Source organism: Lemur catta, chromosome 21, assembly GCF_020740605.2.
Source record: "Lemur catta isolate mLemCat1 chromosome 21, mLemCat1.pri, whole genome shotgun sequence".
Taxonomy (NCBI): domain Eukaryota; kingdom Metazoa; phylum Chordata; class Mammalia; order Primates; family Lemuridae; genus Lemur; species Lemur catta.
This window is the reverse complement of record NC_059148.1, coordinates 16,539,527-16,563,043: the sequence shown is the minus strand read 5'-3', so window position 1 is coordinate 16,563,043 and position 23,517 is coordinate 16,539,527. Positions and strand designations below refer to the sequence as shown.

At 60.1% G+C, this 23,517-nt stretch overlaps 1 protein-coding gene across 5 annotated transcripts; it reads right to left on the bottom strand.

Annotated features, from left to right (window-relative positions):
* Window positions 1-155: 155 nt before the first annotated feature.
* On the bottom strand, window positions 156-22,241 carry SMTN (smoothelin). Of its 5 annotated transcripts, none has more exons than XM_045534492.1 (20): window positions 22,086-22,241; window positions 20,206-20,320; window positions 15,627-15,775; window positions 15,134-15,227; window positions 14,963-15,041; window positions 14,771-14,868; window positions 13,504-13,824; window positions 13,346-13,418; window positions 12,651-12,722; window positions 12,045-12,566; window positions 11,681-11,853; window positions 8,455-8,607; window positions 8,292-8,367; window positions 7,186-7,350; window positions 7,024-7,086; window positions 6,775-6,847; window positions 5,623-5,796; window positions 5,318-5,435; window positions 4,581-4,732; window positions 156-456 (listed from the first exon to the last, which is right to left on the bottom strand). In XM_045534492.1, the coding sequence occupies exons 2-20, from the start codon at window positions 20,254-20,256 to the stop codon at window positions 306-308; spliced, it is 2,757 nt and encodes a 918-aa protein (XP_045390448.1). In that variant the 5' UTR covers window positions 20,257-20,320; window positions 22,086-22,241; the 3' UTR covers window positions 156-305. The 5 variants fall into 5 exon arrangements, with proteins under 5 accessions (XP_045390448.1, XP_045390453.1, XP_045390450.1 ...); XM_045534497.1 differs by lacking the exon at window positions 22,086-22,241 and adding an exon at window positions 9,698-9,790 and having other exon boundaries at window positions 20,206-20,279; XM_045534493.1 differs by lacking the exon at window positions 156-456 and adding an exon at window positions 3,455-3,619.
* Window positions 22,242-23,517: the final 1,276 nt, after the last annotated feature.

Here is a 23,517-nt window from a genome sequence, read left to right as displayed (position 1 = left end):
CTGCGGGCGAGTGGGGTGAGCGGTGGGAATAGGAGTCTCCCAAATGCCCCCGGGGGACCTCGCATCCCCAAGTGCCTGGCTGCTGGCGTTGGAGACACTGCGAGCTGCCTTTTATCCAAATCCTTCCTCCCCCCAGAGGCAGAAAGGAGTCAGGATCATTGAAAACCAATAATTTATCAAAACGCTGCGTGTGCGGGGCAGGGTGTCGCGACAGACAGGGCGGCGGTGGGCAGGCGCACAAGGAGGGACGGTGCCCGAGGGTGGGGGCGGCAGCTTGCCGCGGGCGGGCCGTGCGGGCGGGGAGGCTAGACATTCTTGCCGCGCAGGCGCAGTTCGTGGCGCCGCAGGTGGTTGTAGAGCGACTGCACATAGGTGAAGACGCACTTGGGGTCGGGCTTCTTGCCCATGATCATCATGTCCTCCACCTCCACCAGGGGCACGCAGTCCACTAGCATCCTGCGGGGAGGGGGCACGGGGGTGGTTGTCAGCGCTGGCTCCGCCTCTCGCGGCGCCCCTTTACCCCAAGGTCTTTTCATTGCCGTAGCCTGCGGGTCTTTCATAAATTCCAGATTCTTCATCCATTGGAGGAAAAGCCTTCTAGGAAGGCAGGAAGCCCTTGGCCGCACCCACCCAAGCCCAGAGCACCCCTGTCGGGGAGCATAGCTAGGCAGGTGGAGGTGGAGATGGGGGAGAAGAGGGCCCACTGCAATCAGGCAGGTGCTGGATCTGCCTTTCCCCCAGCCCTGGGGAAGGCCTGGTACCAGGTCCCCCCATCAGTTCTCCCTGGAGGGCCGCCTTCTGCTCACTCTCACTGGCACACTCCAGTTGGTACAGGCCTCTCAGCCGGGCTGTTGCAGCCAGAGGGGCTTCCCCATTGGTAAATATTTCTCCATGGCCCCCAGTGACCCTCTGGTCCCCTGATGATTATCTGCTAGCTGCCTGACCTGGTACTTCCTGCCCAGGGGCCCAGGAACCCCGTCCTCGGGGAAGTGGGGGGGTGAGACACACAGCTTTGCAGCTGGAGAGAGATGCCAGGAAGTGTGTGTGGGTGGGGGTAGGGGGGTTCATTAACCCTTATCACCTGCCTTGAGTAGAGCAGGGAAGGCAGATGAGGATCCCAGCCAATACCAACTAGACCATCTATACTGTGTTCAGGGCTGGGACCACCTCTCTGACCATCCTTCAGAGTGCTAGCTGCACTTTACAGATAGGGAAACTGAGTCACGGAGCAGCGGTGCTGTTTCAAGCTTCACAGCTTAGTATGTCCAGGGCTGGGCCTCATGGAACCCACACTCCCAGTCCTGGGCGTTGGTACCAGCCTGGAGCCCCCTCTTCCCCACTGCAGGAGCCCTTTCCCCACTCTGGAGTGAGTGAGTTGCTGCTACTAAGCAACTGACAGCCCCAGAGCTCTAAAGCTGGCGCGTGCTCTCTGGTTCCTTTTCCCCTCCTATCCCAGAGCACGACCTCTTCCTGGCTCCCTGTTTGCTCTCTCCCATCTGCCATGCCTGGCACTTAGTAAATGCTCAGTCAATGTTGTCGAATGAGTTTCCTTTGGCAGGGAAGGCATACAGGCAAGGATCGCTCTTATTCCCAAGACATCTGAGAGCCCAAGACCACCTCCTGTCTTGGGCCTTCATGGTCAAACCTGGTACTGTGGTAGGGCTGGGCCTACTCCCTGCTCACCTGGACTCCTTCCAAGATGGAGGCTGGGAAGCAGAAAACCTGTTTAAGTCCAGGTTCTTCTACCCCTGGCCAGCTGTGGATGCTAGATAAGGCCCTGTTCTGTGACTCGGTTTCCCCCTCTTTATAACCGATAGTCATTCCCTACCTCATTTGAGACCTTGGAAGCACAGAGAGGTTCCTGGCTCTGCTGCTGATGTGCTATGTGTCCTTGGGGTCATCCCTACCCCGTACTGGGCTTGTTTCCCAGCTGTAGCATGGTACAGAGGCAGCCTCTCTCTGAAGCTTCTAGCTGTGGCTATCTTCCCGGGGATCCCGGCCTCCCTCCCCAACCTAGAGCTCCCTCCCACCCCTGGTGCCTTCCCTGGAGACCTTATAAAGACATTGTTTACACTGGGGCTCACGGCTCAGGACTCAGGGCTCAGGCTGCCCCAGTGACAGGCCAAACACCAGGCAACTTGAACAACATGGCTGAGTCACACTTTCCAACTGGATCAGGGCTCAGCTGGGCCCCTCTCCCTCCAGGCCAGCTTGCTGGCCGGCAGCTCCGAAGTCCATATATGACCTGGAGACAGCACCAAGCCCATCCTTCCCTCACCTGCGCTGCTCCTCTGAATATATGTGTGCACATGTGGGCTGCTCTCTGCAAGGGCGCCAGGCCTGAGGGGCATCCGAGTGTACCCCCAGCTAGCTCTGTGACTCATGCTACTTTGGGCAACCCCCTTGCTCCCTCTGGATCTCTATTTTTAGTCCTCTCTACAAAATGGGTAGGAAAACAGCGATGGGGCAAGGAAAAGAGCCACTAAGTGGGCAGTCTGGAGTCCCAGTTTCAGGCCCCAGCTCTGACCTACCCCCACCCACCTCCGGGGAACCCTGAGCCTACCTCTCGCCCTCTCTGAGCCTCTTGTCTGTAATGGGGCTGTTAGTTCAGGATGTGAATTCTCTACTGTGGCCCTGAGCTGAGGTGACCAGAGAGGAAATGCCACGGCTGGCTTGGGGATCCGGAATCCCCAACCAGAAACATCTTCGTGTTGAACTGGCCCCTCTCCTGATCTCCCCACCTTAGAGTATGGTGCCACCAACTCTCCAGTCTCCAAACTGGAAACCTGGAAGGCTTCCTGACCCTCCTGGTCCCTCCCCAAACCAGATCTATCAGGCAGCCTGTGTCCCTCTATTTCTTAAGCTTGTTCCAGCCATCTAGTCCATCCCATCTCTCATGCAGGCCTCATCCAAGGATTGTTCTGGAATGCTAACCTGACCACATCCATCCTTCCTCTGTTTGGAAACATTTTATGACTCCTGCTGTCCTCAGGAGGAAGTTCAAACCCCTGCCTGCGGCCCCTTCCTCCTCCCTCACACCCAGGCTCAAGTTCCTTCCCTTCCTGGGTGTGCCACACTCGCCACCTCTCTCATCCCGGCCCTGTGCATAGTCTGATCCCTCTGCCTGGAACTCCCTCTCCCTCCCTTAGCCTGAACTTGTTCAGCTCCCAGCTTAGTCCGCATTTATTTCAGATAGTCTCAGACCTGCAGCCTGGGTCAGGTGCCTCCCGTGGGCTTCCCCATTCCAGTCCTGCTCACCTGAGTGAGCACTACCCACTGAGAATGGTTTCACCTGCTAGGCCCTGAATGCCCAGGAGACAGGACCATGTCTTATTCCTGTGGCTTTTCTAAGGGTTCCCCTGCTTCTCCCACCCACTTCCTGGGCCCCTCTCTGTGTGCCCTGCTGAGCAGATTCCGGTGAAGCAGGGCAGGTGGGAGAGGCGGCGTTTCTCACCGTGGGGCCCCCAGCAGGGGTTAGGACTTTTTGGTTTTTACCAGCCCCTTCTGGACCAGACAGCGGTAGAACTCCTGGATGTACGTGTACACGCACTTCCAGTCAGGCTCTCGAAGCCGCACCATGTCCTCTGTATCCAGGAGCTGCGGGCAGTCCGCATGGGTCCTGGGGAGGGTAGGGGGCCGGGAAGGGGCAGGCGGGCGGGGGGCCAGGGCCCAGGCGGGTAAGAAAGGGAAGAGGCAGAGAAGAGAGAGGGGAGAAGAGAGACACACACGTACACACAGAGACATGAGTTCAGTTACGTTCCCAGTGCTGCGATCTGCCAGCCCCCCCGCATGCCCCCTCCCCATTGTGGACGTGCCGCTCACTACCCATCACTAATGGTGTGCAAGGCAGACAGGGGTGGGGGCCAAACCAGTCACAGGTGCAGAGAACTCTTGGGGCAAGCGGGAATGCGGGGTGGGGGCAATGGCGTTGGCGCCAAGGTTGGAGAGGAGGGCTGTGCCCCAGGGAGGGGAGGTGAGGGAGGCGTGAGAGGAGGTGGGGGGAGGAGGAGGAGGAGGAAGAAATTTGGGGGGAACCAGAAAGAGGAGGGGAGAGGAAAGACAGATGGAGGAGGGTGCTGAGGGTGAGGTGAGCAGATGGGGCAATGATTCCAAAGTGGAGGGCTTGCTGATGTCCTATATAAGCCTCTGGCAGCACCTATATAGGCTGGGCGGGCACGGTGCCCGGGCCAGGAGCCTCCTTTTGGAATCTCCAGCCGGGATCCCGTGGGAGCAGGAAGCTCTGGTGATAGTGGGAGGAGAGCAGGACAGAGAAAGGGAGCGAGAGAGGGAGAAGGGGGCAGAGGGAAGATGGAGGGGATATGGACAGGGCCACCTGGTGGGCCTTGGCCCAGGTTGGTGGGCGGGCCTGCGGCTCCTTCGTTCCGGCGGGCACCTGGCACGCTCAGCATCGGGTGGGCGGGGGTGGAGAAGGACAGGGACTCTCTGGGGAAGGGGGGGTCTCAGCTGCTGACTGACAGTGTGGCTGGCTGGCTCCAGTGGGTCTCAGGACAACAGGGCCTGGCCTCGATGCCCAGCCCTAGATGCCCAACGACATCAGCAGGGCTAGGGCCCACACTTACTCAGCAGACGAGAAGGCCACCTCGAAGTTCTGGCGCCGGTTTTGAGGGCTAAGCTGCCCATAGTCAAAGGCCTCAGGGAAGAAGTTGTGCACCAGGGCACAGAAGGCCATCCCATCACTCCAGCTGGAGGAGAAGTTCTGAATGTCCACGTGCTATGGGTGGTAGAAGGACTGGTCAGGACCCCGGGGGGCAGCTCCCCTATGCCCTCGATCCCCAGTGCCTTGGCATTCCAGACCTACAGCAGCTGGGCACAGAGAAGCCCTGTAGCTGCTCACGGCTGCACAGTGAGTGAGCAGTCAGGACACGAGCCTCCTCCAACTCGGTCTGTCAACTTCTACATCTAAGATTTAGGGGGTCAGAGCTACCGAGAGGCCCAGTGCCATCCAGGCATGGCCACGGTCATGCCCCATCATGCCTTCCCTCATTTACAGAAACTTACCCCGTGCCCCCCACAAAGCAACAAGGAGGGGATTCCAAGAGTGGGATCTGTCCTTGAACTGTGCCCACCGCCCAGGGAGCCCTCATTAGGCCTTGTCACTTAATCACTTGTTCTGGTATCTTGGGCATGTCATGTGTCCTCTTTGAGCCTCATCCCAGAATAAGGCTTTCCATGTTCCCTGCGAGGCCACACGGTGGCTGTGAAGTGTACAGGGGACTAGAAAGGAGTTCTACCAAGCAGGAGGTGCTGAGCTGGGGTCTGGGGAGGTCTCTGGGCCACCTGTTGTCCTAGGGCTCACCTCGTAGCCGCGCGTCTTGGCTCGGCACCAGTCCAGCAACATCTGCTTGATGCTGTTGGCATTGGGGACCCCGAAACTGGTGGAGCGCTGCACGGCTGTGCGGGGTCCGCCAGGGCTGCTGTGGGGGTGGGTGAGGACCAGGTCACAGGACTACAGGGGGTCTCAGTCTTCCATGACCTTCAGACCCTTCCCACCCCAGATCAAGCCGCCCTCTTCCCCCTATGGCCCTGCCCACCATCAAGCCCCGCCCCTGCACTCATCAAACCCCGCCCCTCACTGCCCAGCCCCCGCCCTCTGCCTCTCACCCCGCGGCGCCCTCCTTCTCCAGCTTCTCGATCATGGCCTTGCGTGCCTGAGAGGCTGAGGTCTTTGGCAGACTCTGCGCCTTCATCAGCTCTTTCTTCTTCTCCGCCTGGTGCTTCTCCAGCGCCGCCAGGCTGCCGGGCCGCGGGCTGGCCTGGTCCTCGCGGTCGAAGATGCTACGGGTTGAGGAGGTGACTCTTAAGCCGGTGGAGGAGGGACACTCCCCAGCCCTGGCCACCACTTGCCAGTATCTGCACTACCCCTAATGCCAGCCAGCAAGGGAGTCTTCCTCATCACACCCATTTTACAGAAGAGTACCCAGAGGCTCGAAAGCCAGGAAGGTTTTCATCAGGCTTGGCCTCCTCCCACCCAATGGGGAGTTTTCTGAGAAGCCTCATTGTACCATCAAGTTACAGGTGAGTTCAGCTTCTGGGCACTATGAACTAGTAAAAACAATGACCAGCATAATAATGTTAATGGTAATAATAATAATAATAATAATAATAATAATAGTTCATGTCTGCTGAACCTTTCCTGTGTGTCATTTTAAACTTCATAAAAGGAGGGAGGGACTCTTACCATTTCCACTAAAGATGAGGAAACTGAGGCCCCTAGCAATAACTTGCCTAAGATTTCAGAGGACGTAAGGGACAGAACTTGAACTTGAACAAGGTCTCTGTGACTCAGAGTCCCTGGACCCCTCTGGTTCCCAGCCTGGATTCACATCCTGTCCTTGCTTTCTGCCAGCCCCAGCATCCTCTGGAACATGGGGTATACCCCTCTCTTATGGGGCTAAGGAGTAAAGGTGCTCTGTGACCTAGGACGTGGTTTGAAGACATTGGCAAGTGGCAGTGCCACCAGGCAGCTCATTGTGGCAGTCAGGCCTCTCTACGGGTTCAGTGCTATAGCTGCCACTCTGAGCTGTGGGACCTTAAGCAAGTCTCTGGCCTCCCCAAGCATCCACCTCCCCGTGGTGTGGCTGGGGATTAAGTGAGATCACAAGCAAGCAGGAGTGGTCTCTCACTTTGCCCCTCCCTAGCTATATGCCTATCACCTCCCAGCATCTCAGTCTACCCCTCTGCAGAATGGGTACACAGTGAGCTCCCCTGTGGCACTGACTCCTCTGTGGTCTGGGGGTGGGTGTGCGTGCTCACCTGCCCATCTTCTTGGATGAGGAGGAGGAGGAGGAGAAGGTCTTGGTTTGCATCATGGTACTGCCACTGCCATCTGCAAAAAAGGGCAAGGAGAGCCAGGTGAGGGGGTGGGAGGCTGTGTGGAGGGACGGTGATAGCCGCAGGCGGAGAAGAGAGAGGGACAGCACAGTTGAAGACACGGAGAGAAAGCTCGAGGAAGAGCCCGAGGGGGTCGGCAGGCGGGCACAGGTCGACGCCGGGCAGCCTTACTCTCTGAGCGCCTCACGAAACTCGACTCCACTGTGGTGGTGCGGGCCGTCCGGGTGCCATCATCTGGAGGGGCAGGAGGTGAAAAGAGGATGTGAGAGGCATACGGGGTCACGGGGAGGACATGTGGCCACCCTGACCCCTGAGCTCTGCTCGGCCCCTTACTGGAGTGGACGAGCCGCTCGGTCTTGGTAACGGTGCTGACAGCTGAGCCATCGGCCGCCCGCTGGCTGTGCCGCGTGGTGGTCTCGGTGGCTGTGTTGCCACGGCTCTCCCCTGGCCGGGCCCGTGCCTCCTGCAGCCGCCGTTCTCGCTCCTTGTCCCGCTGGTCTGGGTCGGGGATGCCCCACGCATGCGCAGAAAGGCCGCCCAATGCCCACACAGCACACACGCACAGGCACAGGGGCACACAAGATGGGACGGAGGGCGGCTTGTTAGAAACACTAATGACGCAGGTGACAAGGGCCTCTCTAGGAGCACGGGGGGTCAGGGGACAGCCATAACTTGGCAGGGAGTGGGGTGTGGGAGGCGGCAATGGACTCAGGCAGAAACCAGGGAATACGGAATAGCTGAACACAAAGGACTATCTGGACCCAGGAAGGAGTTTCTATGGGAATGAGTAGCTGAGTCAGGAGGGAGTATCTAGATCCAGTGAGGGAGTAGCTGAGTCCAGGGAAGGAGAAGCTGGGTGAGGGCAGTAGCTGAGCAGATCATCAGATGGGTCTCTGAGGGGGAGAAGAGCAGGTAGAGGAAGGAATATCTACACTCAGGGAGGGAGTGATCGGAGGGATCTGAGAAGCAACTGGATCCAGGGAAGGAGTAGCTGGGAGAGAAGCTGGTGAAGTGGGTTAACTGGGCCTACAGGAAAAGAAGGTGGGTGGGGATGGAGCCTGGGGTAGCCAGCAGTGGGCCCCAGAGGAAGCAGCTAGATTCACAGAAGGAGTAATGGAGACTATTTGGAGAAGCAAATGAATCTAGAATCTGAGGGAAACAATAGCTGTGTCCAGGCAGGAGGTAACTGGGGGAGGAAGTAGCTGTGTCCAGGAAAGGAGAAGCTGGGTGGGGGCCGAGGCTAAGGTGGCCAGGGGAAGAGAAGCAGCGAGGCAAGGGGGCAGCTGGTTCCAAGGGGAAGGAGGCAAGGGAACAGCTGGGTTTCCAGAGAAGCTGGGCTGGGCAGTTCTCGAGCTGGAGTGTCCACGAACGGACCCGGAGAGTGAGGGGAGCAGCTGGAGAATGGCAGCCGGATCTAGGGCAGGGCCCTGGCTCTCTACCTCTCTTCCTCTGTCGGAGCTCACGCAGCGCGGCCCGGATGAGCTTCCGCTCTTCAAAGTCCGTGGTCTGATCCAGCTGCACATAGAACCCTTGTCATTGCCCACCTGGTGCCTGCTGGTCCCTGGCCCCTGCCAATCCCCAGCCCACCAGATCCGGCCATACCATCTTGTCCAGGACTCCCTCATCCTCGATGGCCATCAGCTCCTCAGCGCTCAGTGGGCTCCGCCCACCTGGCGCTTTGTCCGCCCGGGTCTGCTCAGCGCCGTTGGCCGCTTCCACTGCGGCGGAGGGAGGCTCCGCGGGCTCTGGCTCCATCTGCGGGGTGGGGAGAGGGCACGGGCTTTAAGCAGGGGCATAGGTGAAACCCACCACGTCCCCAGTGGACAGGGCACCAGATCCTGCAGCTGCTGGCACAGCCTTGAAAATAACCACTAGCCCGCCAGTCTGCCAGCCTGCCCAAGCATGGCCATGTTGGTGTCAGGCTCAGGGAAGAGACGTTGAGAGGCTGTGGCAGGGCTTCCCACGTACCCAGACTTGTATTAATATAATCAACAGTAGCAGTAATGATGATTTCCATTCAGTAATAAGGGCTGTATAAGCACAAGGGATTTTACTGTCCCCATTCAACAGAAGGGAAGATTGAGGCTCAGGGCAGCTGAATGACTTGCCCTCAGTCCCTCTATAAGTTCCATGCAGTCTGGGGTCTGAGCTGAAGGTAGCCTAGCTTCTGAAGCAAGTTCTTTCTGCTGCTTCTCTCCCAGCCCCCTCCCAGGCAGGCTCTGCTCTGTCCTGCCAGTTCCCGAGGCCTGGGTCCTCCTGGGCCAGTGCCTGGGCAGCACATGCCCCCCACCTCCCTTGCCAAGAGGGCTGGACCAGGGCCCATAGGCTCCTGACCAGGTGTCTGACTGGGGCTGCCCTGAGCCAAGATCTCTCTGAAGCTGTCTTCAGTACCACCCGCCCCTACCGACCCCTGCTGGGGCCCATCCTCTAAGGGGTGTCCAGTCTCAACCTAGCCCCCCACCCCTCCCAGGGCATCTCCCTAGCCCCTTGAAGACAAGGCGCCAGCCCAAATATTACAGCCCCTCCCCTCTTGGCAGAGCCTCTCTGTCTGCTACAAGGGTAAGGAGAGCCGAGGTGGCAGCTGTTTCAGGGAGGCTTGGCCAGCGTGGGGGGGGTGGGGCTGGGACTGGGGGCTGGGCCATGCCAGGGGCTGCCAGGGCAGCTGCCACGCGTGCCTCAGGGCTGAAGCCTGGCACCTTCTTGCCTCAGTCTGGGAGCACCCCAGTCCCCTGTAGTACAGATAGGTAAACTGAGGCTCAGAGAAGGTGGTGACACACTTAAGGTCACTCAGCAGAGGCAGAACCTGGCTCGAAACCACCCCCTCCCACAGCCCAGGGGGACTTACAAGACTGCTGCTGCGGGCAGTGCCAGCAGAGGAGCGGCGGCGGGTGCTGAAGGCAGGCGGGTGGGCTACGGGGGTCCCTGCATCCTCGGCTGCCTGGAAGAAGGCCTCGGGGTCTGCAGCAGCCAGGAGCAGCTCGCTGGGCTCCAGCTCAGGCTCAAGGTCGGGCACGAGTGGGACCCCCAGCCGTAGGCTCAGCACCTCCACCTGCCTGCCCAGTGCGTCCAGCCGCCGGCTCAGTGCCGCCGTCTCCGCCCGCAGCTCTTCGGCTGCCCGGGCCACTGGCTCCACGGCAGCCACAGCTGCCTCGGCTGCCTGGGTCACTGCCGCACGGCCTGCCTCAGCCACTGCGTGCAGCTCCTCCAATGCCCGGCCCAAATGCTCCTCAAGGGCTGCAGCCAGCTCAGGCCCAGGCCCTGGAACCCCCGGCATGATGCTGCTGGGGTCTCTACAGGGGGTAACGGTGGGATGGTGGCAGGGGCTGCTGCCTCTGGTTGCCAGTGTCTGAGTCTTTGCAGCTGGTCAGAGGGCGAAGGCAAGGGCAGCGGGCCTGCCCCGCCCCTGCCGGCCTCCCAGCCCACCACCAGCCAGCTGGAGCTGTGGCCCAAATAGAAACCTATTCTGGGCTCCACTGTGGAAGGGGCAGTGGGGGAGGGGCGGCCTGCCCAAGCGTCAGGCCTGGCACTAGCCCTGCAGCGATCACAGACCCGCAGAACAGCAAGACTGCGTGGCTTCTGAAGGATGACTGAGACCAGTGCCCCATGCCTCACAGGTGGGGAAACTGAGGCAGGGAACAGGAAATGGGCCTATATGAGCCACTGCACACATTAGCTAGAAAGATCCAGTCTGCCAGACTCCAGAGCCTGCACTCCTCTGCCCTCACACCGTGCTGTTTCAGATGGGGGAGATGAGGCCCAGGGAGGGGCGACTTTGAGCAATCTGCTGTAGCAACGGTTTCGCTCTGAGATGTCTGAGATCAATGTTCTCTGGCCTGCCATGGTGCTCAGATCCAGCCACAGACTTTGAGCAAGTACATTATAGGCACCTCATCTGTTCCCCCTTGGTGCTAGATGGGTAAACTGAGGCAAGCTGTTGATGTCAGACCCACTGTGGCACCTCCCACCCATGTCAGGGGCCTCAGCAGGTACCCCCGCCCCACGACCCCTTGGCAGAGGGCAGGTGGGTCCTGCTTTGTTGGAGGAAGGGCATTTGCTTGTCCTCACTCTCTCCCTGTCACCCTTAAGAAGGCCCAACTCTGGCTCTCGCCACCTCAGCCAAAGTCCCATTCCATCCCTGGTTCAGCATAGAGGGCATTACCTGGGCAGCTGGGTGGCCCGCTGGGATCCCTGTCCCCGGCTGAGCAAGCAGCTGGTGGGTCCGGGGCTCGGGAATGAATAATGGAAGGGTGCTGCGTATTCAGTTCCCGTGGCACCTGCTAGGCCGCTGCCTCACCTGATTGGTGTCCCCCTGCCTGTCTGTCCCCCATCCATGCTTCTGCCCAACCCCCGCGGGGAGGTTGACGCAGATGCTAATCGCTAATCTCCAATCTCCTAATGGGCCAGGCTGATCTTGGATGAGCAGACTGAGCTGCTCTACACCTCAAGGCGGATGTCCAGAGTGGGGCAGGAGCAGGGGCACTGGGGCTGCCACAGGAAGACGGGAGCAAGCCCCGTCCACCCTCTCTGAGCCTCAGTTTTCCCATCTGTTCATTAGGAATGAACTAACCCATTTTGGAATAAGGATCAGACATCAGCACGTGGGAAACTTAAGGCCAGTATAAAGTGGCGTCTGACACATCTAGTGGCTGATACACTAGGGTCTGGCCTTAGCTCTGCCACCAATTGGCTGTGGACTGTGAGCAGCCTCAGTTTCCCTGTGTGTGCACTGGGGAGGAGCAGAGCAGAGGAACCCGGCTAGCCCTGCACCCTTAAGGGGTCTATGTGAGGTTGACGGATGGTGAGGTTGGTGGGGTGAGGAGGGGCTCACCTTAATGCTGCATCCTCCTCGGCCACCAGGGGAGGCATGGCTGAAGCTGCTGACGTGAGTGACACTGCCCAGCCGGGCCAGGGTCCCAGGGCCGCTGACATGGGTGATGGTGTTCTTGCCCCCACTGCTGGTGTTGAGGAGGGTGGGGGGTGCCCGCAGCCCCAGTGTCAGTTCTGGGTGGGGAGAAGGGCTGCTGTCAGGACCAGGTGGGCTGAGGGCAGTGCCAGCCAAGGCTGATGGCACCCCTCATTCCCGGTGCACCCTTTGGAGATACCTGAGCCCTGGCTGCAGCACCTGTCCTACACGTGCAGCCGAGGGTGCAGGCACCCATGCCCAGCAGTGAGGGGGCAGCGGGGAGGCCTACCTGCCCTCTGGTTGCCTGTGGGCAGCAGCACCCGGCCCGTGGAGGACTGGCCACGGCCATCCTTGATCTCGATGGTGAATGTGGTCTTCATACTGCCCCCTGGCTCAGCGGTGCCCACGGCCACAGCCAGCGGGGCACTGGGCTCCTCTGAGCGGGCCACGGCCCCCCCTGCTCCGTTTTCAAGGGACCTGGCAGCTAAGCCACGCCCACCGGGGCTGTCCTCCCGGGGGCAGCTCTGAAGCTGGGCCAGGGGCCGGGCTGTTCCTCGTTGCTCCTTGCTGAACCGGGAGGAGGTGTCACTGGGACTGTGAGAGGAGGAGCCGCTGGAGGAGGAGGCAGGGGTTGTGCTGGCGAGGGAGGGACCCAGGAGCCTTGTGGGGGTCAGGGAACCGAGGGCGGCACGAGGTGGGCTGTCCTGGAGCCCAGCAGGCAGAGGAGAATCTGATGTGAACTTGCGGACGCGGTCACGCACAGAGCCAGCCCGCTGGAACGGGGAAGGTCCACTGGCCAGGGGAGTGGACTCTAGAAAAAGAGACAGGAGGGCTCTCAGTGGCTGGGTGGGAAAGGGACTGCTCAGAGGTTGGGGGTGGTGACAATAGGCAGTACCTCGGTTCTGGGCTGGCTGGCGGGGAGTGAGCACAGACAGGGAGCGCTGGCAGGGTCGGGATCCAGCCAGGTCTGGCAGGTTTAGGAGGGGGTGGTGGCCATGTGGAGGAAGAGAAAGGAGAGTAGATTGGGGGGGGCCCACCCCACACATTCTTCTCCTTCACACCTCCCTAGCCCCCAACCCCTTCCTGTACCCAACCTCCCTAGTCTCCCCATCCCCTCCTTCCCAAGCAGCTGCATCTCTTCTAGGGGCACCTCCTTCCCCTCCCGCACTGACCCCAGGATGACCTGGACACTCCTGGGGGCTTGGGCTAGGCTTGGGCTGGAGGAAGGGTGCCCAGATCCTTCTGCTGGTGGGGATGGGAGACACCCCCCCTGGCCAGCGCTGCCCATGGCTCCTGCTGGGAGATGGGCGCACTCCCTTATTGGGGAAAAGAATGTGCCTGAGGCCCATTGCCTTTCAAGGCTGCAGGGAGGCCTCCGGCCATGGGTGTGGGGGGGGTGGGCCTGGCTGGGGGCGGGGACACCTTCAGGGTGGAGGAGGGGGTGGGGAGAAAGGAGGAGAGTGCCAGAGACTGCCTGGACCTGAGAAGGCTGGAGCTGTCCAGGCACAAAAGCCCATTCTCCAGGCAGGGAAAGGGAGGCTGGGGGAGGGGAAGGCAGATGCCTGTTGCTACCCCTGCTGGGACCCTCACCTGCTCTCTTGGTGTCAGAGGGGCCTCTGGTGGGGCTCTGGGCAGCAGGGGGCTCTGTGGGGCCAGACAGGAGCTGCAGGGGAGACATGGCATGGGCAGGGCCTGACTCCCAGACCCAGCTCACCTGCCTGGCATCCCTGCCCCGCGTCCAAACTCACCTTGTTGACCACCTGCCTCTCAGTGCTGGGGGGTGCTGGAGACTCCTGGGGTTCAGGGCTGGTGGCGTTGGGTGGGCTCGGGGGTGGCTCAGGGCTGCCTGGAGCCTCAGCTGCAGGACAATGGGCCTCGGCAGGCTCCAGGGGAGGCTCAGGAGAGGCAGTGGCGGGTGAACTGTTGGGTGAGGCAGGTGAGCCGGGTGTGCCCCCAGGCGGGGCCTGCAGCAGGAGTGTCACTGTGGTCACATCATGGCTGGTGCCCTCAGGGGTTGGGGTTGACTCTGGGACGTCTGCCTGCTGCTCCCGTTCCTCTCGCTCTGGCACCTGCAAGGAACCCATAGGATGCAACCAGGGCTCTCCAAGTCTTGAGTGCTGCCCCCACCCACTGAGGGCCAGGCTGGCAGGTGCCCAGGGCGGGGCATGCAAAGCAGAGGGGCTGGGCATGGCTTCCTGTGGGCACACCTGCACAGGCATGGGCACGGGTACTCTAGGGGCAGTCTCTGATCCCAACTTCCCAATCTCTTGGCACTGCCTAGCCAAAGGTAGTTCCGAGAGGACAGGGTCCTAATGTCAGTAGTTGGGGATGGTAGGAGACCTGCTGGAGATACGAGCCCCCGGAGCGGAGGTTCCTGACCCCTGTGTCTCAATCAGGGAGTGGGGGTGGGGTCTTCCCAGGACCATGGACCCAGCGGCCTCTGCTGGCCACTTCGGGAACTTCATGGCCTGACCTCTCACCCACACTCCCTGGAGAACAGAGACAGCTCTGTGGCGGTGCTCCATGAGTCAGCTGACACGCAGGCCCCATAAGCCAAGGTAAGGATGTGGGCTGCCCGGAGGGTGAGGGGCAGCCTTGGGATGGGTTTAAGCAAGGGAGGTACCAGGGCCAGATTTGCATTTCCGGGAGATCCGTCTGCAGCTGGGTGGAGACTGGACGGCAGGGGTGGGGGTGGAAGGTAGGAGTGGAGGTGGGAGAAGTACCAGAAAGCGGTCATGGGAAAGGGACAGGAACTTGGGAGCAGTGTAGACAGGCTGGCTTTGCTAGGGAAGGCCTGGGTACAGAAAAAGTCTGGAGTAGGGGACATGTGGCTGGGGGTTGCCCAGAAGAGTGGGCAGAAGCCTGAGATAGAGCCCCAGTGTCCCCAAACACAGGCTGAGGGGTACCCCTCACATTTAAATACCAGTCAAGCAAAGACACAGGTGCTGTCTGTGCCATGGGCATCTGTGGGCACAGGACGCTGGGCCACCCTCCCACCCTGCCCACGCCCCTTACCTCACACCGTTCCAGCCTACGTGCTGCCCGCCCCTTGCTGTCCTCTCTTGAGCCACTGTTGGTATGCCCACTGCACAACCTCCCAGCCAAGGTGGCAGCTGGAAGAGAGGGGGCAAGTGTCAGGCGAGGGGCCAGGAGGTGCTGTGGGCAGCATATGGCAGGGCAGAGACAGGGCCAGGACAGGGCACCTACCCTCAATCTCCTGAGCCCGGACGCGGCGGATGGCGGCTCGGATCAGCTTGCGTTCCTCATACTCACCGGCACTTCGCAACTGCGGGTGAGAGGCAGGCCACGGGTGTTGGGCTGTGGGGACCAGGTCTTCACTTGCCCTGCCCCCATCCCCTGCCCTGGCCTGGGCCTCACCAGCGTGGTCAGCTCCTCCACGTCGCTTATGGACTCCAGCCGCCCCGCCAGCCGTGCCAGGGCAGCCCGCTGCTCGGCTTCCCGCTGCTGAGAGCTGCGGAGACATCATGACTGTAACCACCGTTGCCATGGCCAGGTCGTGGAAGATATGGCTAGTGGCCAGAACAGAGTACCCAGAACCTTGGCAGAAGGGCAGGATTTGTGCACATTGATACACGCGTGCCCATGGACGTGAGCTTTGACTGCACATTGATAATGCATGCCCATGGTCGTGGGTACCAATACCACATGCTCAGACGTGCTGTCCACACCAGCATGGCCCAGATGCCACGATCAGCACATAGTCCATGCCCACAAACACCCCTCTGTATTCCAAAAGCGTGCACATACGGCTGTGTGCACAGTCAGCAGACACGCTTGTGCTCACACCTGCCTGCACACATGAGCTGAGCCTCTCACCCTCTCACCCCCATGTTCAACCCCCGCCACTCACTGCAGCCAGTTCTCCTTGTTGTCCTGCCGCTCTGCACGGAAGCGCTTGGATGCCAGGGCCTCCTCCTCGCGCTCCAGCTCCTGCCGCTGCAGCTCCCGGATGGCCGAACGGATGCGCCGCCGCTCTGCCAGATCTGCTGTGACCTCCAGCTGCAGGGCAGGCGGGGGAGAGGGCTAGGTCATTTTAGCCACTAGGGGCGGAGGGCTGGCACCAGCTGCCCACGGCTCTGCCTGGGGCACAATAAGTGGCCTGTCTCCACTCCCTCTGCCCCAAGCCCTTCACGTGCCTGCCTGCCCACCCAGGATCCCAGAGGGAGACCTAGCTCACTGCGTCAGGGCTCGTGGGGAACCCACTGTGCATTGTGGGTCACAGAGCACTGACTGAGTCGGCAGCCAGCAACCGCCCACCCGTGCCAGGGGCCGGGCCAGGCACTCCTTCCTGCAACTCGACTCCTGGCCCTCAGAGCCCTTCATCAAACCTCCGAGAGCCAAGGAGCCCTTGCAGGAGGAGGAGGGAGTGACCCTGTGAGTCCCTGGAGAGCAAAGGGTGATTGATTCAGGCAGCTGGAGTCCACCCTGTGAGTAAGGGAGAGTCTCATGGTTTAGTCCCAAAGCACACAGCCCTCCTGGGGGTTGGCTACCTCCCCACAAATGGGGAAACTGAGGTAGGGGCAGATGCTTAGGAGTCCTAGCTTCTTGCCTGGCTGAGGGCTATTTTTTCCCCCTGGCCTAGTCCCAGCCACCATTGAAGGAGCCAGGTCCTGGGATGGGAGGGCCATTCCCCCAGCCAGATAAGGCAGCTGGCATCAGGAACCACCCAGGGTCCTAGAGAGGGCATCCCTGGGTGACAGGTTCTCCCACCAGCTCCTTAGCTCCTCAGTCCCTGAGAAATTAGGGGCAGCTGGTCTAATGAGATCCAGGAAAGAGCACCTTCTCTGGGGTGAGTCAGCCAATCCTGTTGCCTCCCCCACACCTCCACTTAGCAGAGCCACCTGCCACGGACCCTCTGTAGCTCAAGGGAGAGAGGACTGGCCCAGGGCCTTCCAGGAGGACAGTGGCAGAGATAAGCCTCCAGTGTGGGTCTGATAGCCAGATGGGAGCGAGTACAGGCAGAGTTATCTCCTCTGCCCCCACCTCCCAAATCATTCACGGTAGGGCCAAAGAACCCTCTGCCCCCTTCCTTTTTAGCACCCCCCCAATCATTCCTTTTTGCCTAGCCAGGTGGCAGGGGTAGGGATCCATGGGTTTCAGTAGGGAGGTAGGGTGGCCCAATTTAGCCATGAGCCAACTTGTCCTAGGCTGAAGAGAGTGGGGAGAACCCTGGGGGCAGAGCCCTGCAGGCTCCACATTCGTGAGGACCTATAGGAGGGTCCCCTGAAACTAGAGCCAGGAACCCCAGCTGGTTCCAGCCCCAGGGCAGTGGGTGGGAATAGGAGCAGTGACTAGGGGTCCTCCCTACATCAGTGCAGACACAATGAGCACCTCCCCCCACTTAGTTCTAGCCAGTCAGGAGGGAGAGAGAGGACAGGGCAGATGGAAGGGACAGGACACCCAGAGGCATGAGTAACATTTTTGAGAAACTGTGCATCAGAACCTGTGCCAAGCGCCCCCACTTGTCCTAACCTCACAAAACCCCTACTTTATTATTACCGTTTGACAGATGAGGAAACTGAGGCTCAAGGAGGAGAAATTATTTGCTCACGGTCAAATGACCTGAACCCAGGTCTCTCTGACTGCAGGGCCTGCCCTAGACTGAAGCTAGCTCTGCTACTGGGGTCTGTTTATCATGGTGGGGACCTTGAGGACCCTGACACTGTGTTGGGGACCCCACTAACCTGGACTAGAGATGGGTTGAGGCCTAAGGGAACCTATTACAGCAGAGAAACGGAGAAGGAGGCTCACCTCCCCAACCTGAAGTCCTGTCCTCAGGCCCAGAGTCCCCTGTGGTACATTTGGAGATTGGGGGCCAGAGGGGACTGCTGGTCCAGCCCCTCCTGCGCAGAGGGTAAAGAGGCCCAGAGGTGCAATGACTAGCCCTTTGTCTCCTGGGTCCCCATTCCCAATGATCTGGGCTCCAGAGGTGAGGTCCGTGTCCCTGAAAAAAGCCTGACATCAAGAACTTGGCCACCTCTGGGAGCTTCAGGGTCCCCCATCTGGAAAATGGGAACCGCCCTCTGATCCCCCTCAAGTGGGCGGGGCAAGGCTGGGGGCCGACAACCTCATTCCACTGGTCACCCTCTGGCATGACCCTTCCCCGTGGGCCTGGAGGCAAAGGTTGGACCACAGTGTCCCTGCTGTGTAAGGAGGGGGCTGTGGGAGGGAGGGAAGGAAGTACAAAGCGCCATTGTCCACCGAGGGGGAAGGGGAAGAGGATGGGGCGGTTTCCTAAACTGCCCAGTGAAATTCTCCCGGGAGGAAAGAGGGTGCTTCCTCCTCCCGGGGGGCCGGGCCTCTGGGTACATTCTGCCCTCCCTGCTGGGGACGTCAGGCAGGCCCCGACGTCTCTCTGGGCCTTAGTCTCCCCGCCAGCACGACAGAGGTGACTCTCTAGGCGTTCTCTCAGTCCCAGCGCCCCCACTCGTCCACCGGTGACACGCCAGCGGCAGAGCAAGGCCTCGCCAGGTGGCGCCGAGGGCCCGCAGGCTCCGGAGCGGCCCGCCCCCGCAGGGCACCCTCCCCGCCTGTCCCCCACGGCCCTGCGCTAAGAGCTTAGGGGGCAGCCAGACAGGAAGATCCCGCTACCGCCTTCTTTAATGTCTGGGTCTACACGGAGGAAACCGAGGTTCCCAGAACTTAAGCGGCTTCCCCAGGTCGCCTAGCTAGTGAGTGTCGGAGCCTGAACTCGAACCCAGGACAGAAGCGGAGGGTCGTGGTGGAGAGGCACGTGGCCCCCCGCCCAGTGCTCAGGAACGTGCGGGAGCCGGGCCGGAAGCGACCGCCGCGTCCCCGAGTCCGCCCGACGCCGCCGGGCTTCCAGGCGGGCGGCGCGGCCCAGCTTGCCCTTATAAGGCCCGGCCCCGCGGGGAGGAGCCTGTCGGGACGCCCCGGTCCCTGCCACGAGGCCGGTGGGGGCCGGGCCGGCGCGCGGGGCGGGACCCTCGGCAGTGCCCGGGCGCAGCCACGGCGGGGGCCCGGTGCTGGAGGAGCCGGTCTCGGGGTGGGAGGGACCTCGGGAGGCACTGCGGTCTCGGGGCAGGGGCTGTGTCTCATGTGCCCTTTCCCAAAGAGGGGGCGTGGGACGGGGATGTGCTGACTTCAGTTGCCGCTCCAGCTGATTCTCTTCTCTGAAATCCCTTTCCAGCGCCCAAAGGTCGCATGAGAGTGGGGGGTGGCGGCTGGAGAACCCTGAGGCTGAGGGTGGACGCCTGGAGATGGGGGTCCTTGGGGACCTGGCCTGGCTTTCCCTCTGCTTGGAACGCTCTGCCTCTGCTGTCCCCCCTTAGGACTGGGACTTCCTGAGGGGAGGTCGCAGACACCCAGAGAACACACAGGCCACGTGCCTTAGAGAGGTCATGGCAGCTGCTGGGCACCGCACAGTGGCTGGGCTAGGCTGGCTGGCTCCAGCCTCTGCCTCCATGAAAACGGAATTGGGGTAGGATAGGTCACTTATCTTCCAGGGAAGGTAAATCTTTAATTCACCCCCCTGGACAAGGGTCAGGGGCTTTGGGATGGAGCTCTGGCCCCTCCTCCAGGTCAGCTGCTGCCTGGTCTTGCTGGTGGGCACATCCCTGTCCCGCTGTGTTGCCCTATAGCCTTTCTGTGCTTGGGGACAGATAGGGCACTCAGGAAGCAGCAGGGGAAAGGGGATGGAGTGGCCTCATCCTCCCACCACCCCAAGATCTAGGCCCATGCTTCACTCCGTCCCAATGCTAATCCTAGGACCTAGATTTTGTGTTTCCCCACATCACCCCCACACCTTATAGGTAAAGGAACTGAGACTCAGAGCAGAAAAATGACAGACTAGAAGTCACAGAACCCACAAAGGCCCACAAAGCCTGTCTTTCTCTTATGGGCTCTTCCAGCCTTGACTTTCCCAAGATTCTTAGTCCCCTAAGGTCCCCTCTGGGGTTTGAATCTTGGTGCAGTTTCTTCCTAGATGGGTGCCCTTAGGCAGATGATTTCACCTGAGTCACAGGGTCCTGGCATTCAGAGCTGTTGTGACCATTCTGTGAGATGGTGTACCAGTACCCAGCCTGCCCCCGCCATGCCCTGGCATTATTAATCATTGCTGCTACCATTATCATTGGGCCAGCTTCCGGGGGTGGGCACTGGCCAGGCTGTTGCTTGGGAGAGGCAGATTTAGCCTGCCCACACCTGCGGCTGCACATGGGCGCGTCACCAGCAGTTACTATTTAAACAGGTGGTGGCAGTGGGGGGCTGGGAGGCACCAGGCTTCAGCACCTGGCATGGACAAGCACATGCCACAGAGGCCTCTGCTTCAGCCACATGGAAGCGGCTTACTCCTGTTCCCCCAGCCCCTCCCCATCACCTCTTCCTGCCAACTGAAAGGTAGCCCGGATTGGCCCTGCCTCTCTGGCATGGCTTTCCTGTCCCCACAGTGGGATGATGGGATCACTTACCAGCTTCCGAAGGGCTCCCTCATCCAGCCCAGCTAAGGCCTCGTCCGCCATCTCTCGGGCCCCTAGCTCTGTCCGTCCCCAGTGCCTGTAGCACCTGTCACCAGCTCAGAGGATTCTGCAAGGGACAGACATGAATCAGACCTAGAAACCACAGGCATTTGGGCTCTATGCCTTAGTTTCCCTCTCTAACACATGAGCATCCCATTCTTGCTGTCCCATCCTGTAATGTGGCTCCTGGCTGCGAGTTGCCCTCTGCCCTAGGGTGGCTTGCTGGAAAACGCACTAAACCAGAGTAGGGGTCCCTGGTTCCAGCCTTGCCAACTGGGCTGCCAGTCTGTTGTGTGGTCTGGGCTGGGCTCTCAACCTGTCTAAGCCTCAAACAACGAGGCAGAAACCTGGACTGAGAAGCCAGGGTCCAGCAAGGCCCACCCAAGCCGTGCTCACCACCAGGGGGTGCATGCCAGTCTCCACGGTTTCCTGCTCCACCCACCCATCCCCAGGGCCTACCCAGCCCCCACCCACTCCAAAAGCTCAGCCTCTGGCTGTGGGCTGAGCCCATATCCAAGTCTTTGCTACCACCACCACTCTCATTCCCCCAGGTATAGGAGGTATGCTGCGTCTTCCAATTCTTGGAGCCAGCCCTCGGCACACACCCCTCTCCACACCTCTGGTCCTTGCCCTCCTCATGCTAACTGTCCTGACCGCATGAAGCCAGGTTTCCAGGCATCCAGAGCCTCCTGGCAATTCACACACTTAAAATTCAATTCCCCAGCTGGAAAGGCCTTCAGAAGCTGACCCGCCCAACCTCTGGCTTTCAGGCAAACCGAGAAGATCAGAGAGGGCCAGGGATTTGTCACAGGGGAAGGAGGAACCCAAAGACTCAGAGGGCAGGGAGGGATTTAATTAAAATCTTGGTCACCTCTGGTTTCTGAAGTCTCCTTCCAAAGTGTCCCCAAGGGCCCAGGACACTCCCTCTTGCCCCCTCACTGCCTGTCAAAGTGGATCCCTAAATCCTGGCCCAGCCTCCCAGTGCAGCTCTCTCCTTCCTCCTGTAGCCCTAATGTCTTTCCGGAATTTGAGTGCCCTGGCCTGACACACTGTAGTAGTAGAGGTATGATGACTGAAATGGCCCTAGGATCACTCCCCCCACACACTCGCTCACACAACTCCTGTTGATTCATCCCTCAATCATCCCTTCCCCCTCTTCAGAATAGTCACTTGGCAAGTCACCCCATCCGGTGAATGGGTCTGGGGGGCTACTAAACCATACAGTTGGGGTATGTGGGACCCTGCCTGTTCAAGTCACTGCCTGCTTCTCCCATCCTGGTGGGCTCAGATGGGTATCAGTCTCCCAACCTGTCTGTTAGGGTCCTTGTCTCTTATCTACCTACTTTGCCTGGGGTAAACCCCCTCAAGACTGTAGCTCAGTGGTCACCAGCCTTGGGATCTGTGGATACTCTGCTTCTCCCATGTCTTTTCTTCTGAGGCGCAGGGGTCACTAGTGCCTAATCTAGGACACCCAGGGGACTGTAAGTGGCTGGGAATCTTCCTCAGAGATTCCCCTCTCCAGTCCCATGGCTTCCTGTCACACAGTCTGGGGTCGCTGGACATTGTGAGGGACCTCAGGGGTCTGTGGGAGCTTCCCCAGGGTATCTGCCCCACAGACTGGCATCCCTGGGGGGCGTGGAGCCTCTTGGCGGTCCGTGGGCATCCTCTCCCAGGGTCTCAGAACTTTATGTCATGGCTTAGAGCTCCCGTAGATAGGTGGAGGTTCCCAGGTCTGGCAGTTCCAGAACCCCTGTCCAGATATCCGGGTTCCACCCCCCGGAACCCGTCGGGGTGGCACCAGGACCCCCGCCCTCCGAGGTCAGCACACCCACCTCTCAGTCCAGCCCACCCGTCTGGCGCGGGCTCGGGTTAGCTTGTTCGGGACCCGGCAGATGGATTAGAGACGGGCAGGCGGGAGGAGCCGCGACCCGGTGTCCCAGGCCCGCTCAGCAACCGTCCCCTGGACTCTCTGTAGAGCCGCCCGTCCAGCCGCGCCAGCCGTCCCGCTGGCCCCGCCCCGCCCCGCCGCACCAGCCAATCCTCGGTTGGGTACCACCCACCATCGTACCCCATTGGGGAAATTCAATTTGATGACCACGCCCCGAAGGAAGGCCCCGCCCCGCGCGGGCCAAAGATGTTGGAGTCTGCAGTCTTGGGGCGGTCGCAGCGCTGGCTTTGGTGGGTTTGGTGGGCGTCGGCAGGAGGACGAGGCTCTGTGCTAAAGTCGAGGAGGGTTCTCGGAGCAGGGGTAAGTGGCCTGGGATCGTACGAGTCCCAGAGCCTTCGGGACAGCCCCTCTCCGCCCTCCTCTTTGTTCGTGAGACCAAGTCCCCTCCCTCAGCTCCACCCTCTTCTCGCGTCACTGCTTAAGCTCCGCCGCCGCCCCCAGGCCGCTTTCGGGACACCTGGTCCGGCCACCTCAGAGCAGGAACTGAGCGACCAGCAGCACCTTGACTTGTGTTGGAGTGCCAGGACCATGTCAGGTGGAGCAGGATGAATCACACCGCACGCCTTACCAAGTCCACACATCTTCGCAAAGACATTGCCTTCACCTAGCATGCTCCTCATATCCAGGCCCTCAGGGTCTGCCTCTTGGAGCGCTGGAGTCCTACATTGGGAATATCATTCAACAAATGGTGGAAACTGAAGCCCAAAGAGAGGTGACACGTCCAAGATCAAACAAGGAATTAGCCAGAGGACCCAAAATCTCAGACCCACTGGGGAAAGCTACTCCACCTCCAGTGCTGGAGGCCCTAAAGGCGCTCGCGGGTCTCCATAGAGACCAAAGGGGGTGGAGCTTTGGCCGGATGGCGTCTGGAGTCTTGTCTGTCAAATAAAAACAATAATAATATCAACTCGTTTATTTTGTACTTGCCATGTACCAAGCATGTAATTCAAATAACAACCATATGAGACCAGGATTATTCTCCCATTTACAGATGAGGACAACAGCTTCTAGATGGTGGAACTGTAATTCATATCCAGCTTCTTCTGAGTCCAGAATCTGTGCTTTCAACCACTATAATGTGGGGCTGTGGGGCGACGGTTTCAGCCTGTTGTCCCAGAAGAGCCCTGGTTCAGACCCTCTGAGACACTCCCCACCCCTATCTAGGGAAAGGCCCAGTATCCATGCTGAGACTCTTTTCCATGTGTCACATCATTTCATCCCCACATCCCTAAGAGGTAGTCCCATTTTGAATGTTGGAAAACCAAGGTGTAGAGAGGGAAGCCACTTGTCAATACAGGAAGAGGGGCAAACAGAGC

Excerpts from the sequence above, each read along its gene's own strand:
- SMTN (XM_045534497.1), bottom strand. The coding sequence starts at position 20,256 with ATGGCGGACGAGGCCTTAGCTGGGCTGGATGAGGGAGCCCTTCGGAAG. Across the intron at positions 8,608-9,697 it reads CTGCCCGCAGCAGCAGTCTT|ATGGAGCCAGAGCCCGCGGA; the intron begins GTAAGTCCCCCT and ends CCCACCCCGCAG. Across the intron at positions 7,351-8,291 it reads GCTCCGACAGAGGAAGAGAG|ACCAGCGGGACAAGGAGCGA; the intron begins GTAGAGAGCCAG and ends TCCCCGACCCAG.